The 3,701-nt window shown below is 29.7% G+C and overlaps 1 protein-coding gene across 1 annotated transcript in view; it reads right to left on the reverse strand.

Annotated features, from left to right (window-relative positions):
• Positions 1–1,854: 1,854 nt before the first annotated feature.
• The window catches only part of LOC106104066 (sex determination protein fruitless), a 9,621-nt gene continuing 7,774 nt past the window's right edge, over positions 1,855–3,701 (reverse strand). Inside the window, exons 6-7 of the mRNA XM_013284004.1 lie at positions 3,083–3,206; positions 1,855–2,264 (exon numbers count right to left, since the gene is read on the reverse strand). Of these exons, the coding sequence (XP_013139458.1) occupies positions 1,951–2,264; positions 3,083–3,206 (438 nt within the window). The 3' untranslated portion in view covers positions 1,855–1,950. The remainder of the gene's footprint in view (positions 2,265–3,082; positions 3,207–3,701) is intronic.

Genomic DNA, 3,701 nt, shown 5'->3' on the forward strand with positions numbered 1-3,701 from the left:
TCATATTATATTGCAAAAAACTAAAGGAAAACAACGACTTAATGAAGGTTTAGTTTGAAAAAACAATAAAATAAATAATAAATAAAAACAAAAATTACTAATGGGAATAGAATTTTGGAGATTATAAATATGAGGTCATCATTCATAATCGCATACTGCTAACGGTAAGTTTGTTGGTTCTGCAGCATTTTAATACACGTCTTTGAAATTATTAAATTTTAATAACTATGTTATCAGTAAGTATAAAACAGTAGAACCTAGAATAATCAACCTTAAACATGATCGAGTATTTAATAAGATATCACATGGGTACGACATTTTGAAACATAAAAGGATCATATTTGACTAAATAATGAGAAGTTTAGATATACGGAGTAGGCTAAGAAGTCAAAGTTCTACTGTCTGTCACAAAGAGGTTATTCAAAGATGGACAACATTAGCACTAGGTTTTCAAAGCAGCATCGAGATTAGTTTGTAAATGCTAAACTATGCTTCTCCTAGCACTATTTTAAAAGCGCTCATTAAGAATAAGAAAGTCCATTAATTACTTTTTATATTATTAACAAAACCTCCGAAATAAAGTTACTTAAAAATAATTATATTTCAAGAGATTCATGCAAAAATGAATCGATTATGGCGTTTGAAGAAATGGTGTCTGTTATTTGTCAGTGTTGTTACAATTGCATGAAATGTTAATAGTATCCACTTTCACCAAGCCGGTAACAGAATGCGATTTGTTTAGAAACAGGTTTGCTATAAACAAAACGAAGCATGGAAGAGGATGAAAATGAAAAGAAAATAAGTATAAATAAAAAAGGAATATATTTGCAACGAACACACAATAACGATACTTACAAGTAGTTTAAAAAGAAATAAATTATTATTAAAAGAATGTTGTCCCAAAATACAAAATCAGTCTTGGACGCTTTGTCGTTTACTTTAACATTTACTACGAGGAACAATAAGAGATCATAATATCGCTAGTGCGCTATAGCCAAGGTAGGATACCATTTAGCTCTCTTGCGTCATAAAATACTGCAAATATTATTTTAGACTAATTATTACTATGACGTCACAATTTGAAGAGCACAGGTAAAATGATATCCTTCCCGTCACAGCTCGTGTTTAAAATTGAGTAAACTATTAAATACAAAATTGACCCTAACAAGCTTCAACATTACATTATTACTATGAAATTGAAAAAAAAAATCTGTTGAAGCTATATTAAATCAACGTGAATATCACAATTCGGACAATTATTACTATTAAAATAAAAAAACTATAGAACTTATTATTTGCATAATATTTTTTAGTGTTCAACCAAAAGTGAGTTTATTATTAAAATACTGAAAATAGAAAGTTAATCGCTCAAAGCCGAGATAAATTTAGCCATACATTGTATACCCGTGTTACTATAGCTTACTGATTCTTAGCATAGACATAACAAACACTAGGGAAGCAAAATTAGCATACCGTTTCGAAAGAAAAAACATATTTTATATCCTTAAATAATAGTGCTTGTTATGACTTGTTAATAAAACACACCACACCTTATTACTAATTACAAAACGGAAATACCTGTAAAAGCAATTTGTTATAACAAAGAAATGTTAGGATACGATATTTGGTTTAAGAAATCTTATAGCTACCTCTTTGGATATTCATGTATCAATTTCATATCTCATTAGTAAGGAATAAATGAATAATGAGTAATTTCCTAAAAGCTTTTACTATACAAATCGAATCAGTAATCAATTAATGTTTTTTTTTTAATTCATTATTTTTAACTTTACTTCATTGAGTTTCACACATGATTAATAAAAACTAATGACTTATATCTCATATTGTAAAAATTAAATATCACCCTCTCATGATAGAAAAAAAATCACAAATACTTCATTTCATTCTATAAAAAAACTTTCAATATTGTAAGACATTATGCGTTGGTGTTCAACATGTTTGAATATTAGATATATTATCAGATCTTAAGACAGAACAATGCTTCATACGCAAGTGTCTCTTTAAATTATCCGCTCTGGTCAATATAATGGGACACAAGGGACATTTATGTTGTTCGGGATTATGAGATTTCATATGTTTCTTTATATTGCCAACATTTTTACCACAAATATTACAAGTCATAGGAATACTGTATGGTTTATTTTGATTTAATGCCATTTTGTAGCTTTTCATTATGCTATTTAAATTCGATAATTTGTTGTATCGTTCGGGCTTTGTATTTTCATCAACGCCAAAGTTTTCACCTGTAATATACGTAATTCGTTCACTTCTAATTTCATTTAACGCATGCTTAATGCCTTCAAGACACGTTCCTTAAAAGTTACTTCCCTTGTATCCATGCATACCTTATTCAAGCCTAATAAAAAAAAATCACCGTTTGTTTTGTACTTAATTTTCATACATAAATTTACACACACTTGTAATTTTACTAAAAACACGACCTAAAGTGGGGAGCGCCAAATCTTATTCGAATTTTATAACCACACCGATTTCTTCGATAACTATATAAAAGCCAAAGTAATATAAAAGAAGCTAGTAATGAATGGTTGGTGCAAATTAGAGAAGAATGATACAAGCAATAGTAAACCATGCTATAAGGTGTTAATGGCATGCTGTTAAAAACAACACATTTAGAAAATATTTGAAACCATAAATAAAAATACTAATGATGTAAATCAATTTATGTTTCCAAATAGAAGCAGAACATCAAAAGCTGGCAACACAGAAAACACAAAACATAGAAAAGCTTTTGTGACAAAAAAATTCAAAACATTTTTAGTTTTTATAATTATTTTGTCACAAATAACTCTCCTTTCTAAATACATTTAAATAACCACAAACTTCACTACAAAATTAAAATATTCAATTAAAAAGGTAACATTGACAGAGTAATGCATTTCAAATAATTCCAATATGATCTCGGGTAAGTTTCAACTCCTTAATGGGTATTAAGGAAATAGATCATTTGAAGTATTCTTTACCACAGTACGATTGATTTTATTGGTTTTATGCTTTATTAATGAATGTTGAAGTTTGTGGTCATCTTAAAGTAGGGACTTACCATCGACGGTGTCTGTCTGGTCCGGGTGCGGTTGCAGCATGGTCTCGTTCTCGCTACATTCGTTACCAAGTGGATGCTGAGTCAACATAGATGCCATTTCATTTACTCCCATTCCCTGGAATTGTCATATATCTTTTATAGTATACCAATCTATGACGAAAAATCAGCAGTAAATCTGTTTTTTTTTTTAAGATAGCGGGAAGAAGGGAATGGTTGGACCTGTCAGAAAGTACATATTAAAAAAGCTGTTCTAACAATAAATAGTTTAGATTTCGTTTTGCCTCTTTACAGCCCGATAAGATTCCCTAACAAAGAATTGACCCCTGAGGGGTCTCAAATCGGTGCTGCCACCAGAAATATAGACTTGATTGTTAGCCATATAATATTTTTTTTAAGTTTTGTTTTGTCTCTTTAGAGACCCTAACAAAACAAAGAATGGACTCCACGACGGGTCCGGAATTAGTCGGTGCCACCACCGGGAAAAGACATGAGTTAACGATATATACGACTTTTTTTTTAATTAATTTCTTTACAAAGTTGAGAATGATTGTATAATTTAAGTAATTGTCAAAAGTTATTTGTTTTTGTGTAATCGTTGTTGTGTTAATAATAAATATTT

The sequence above is a fragment of the Papilio polytes genome, unplaced genomic scaffold (genome assembly GCF_000836215.1).
Source record: "Papilio polytes unplaced genomic scaffold, Ppol_1.0 DF823691.1, whole genome shotgun sequence".
Lineage (NCBI taxonomy): Eukaryota > Metazoa > Arthropoda > Insecta > Lepidoptera > Papilionidae > Papilio > Papilio polytes.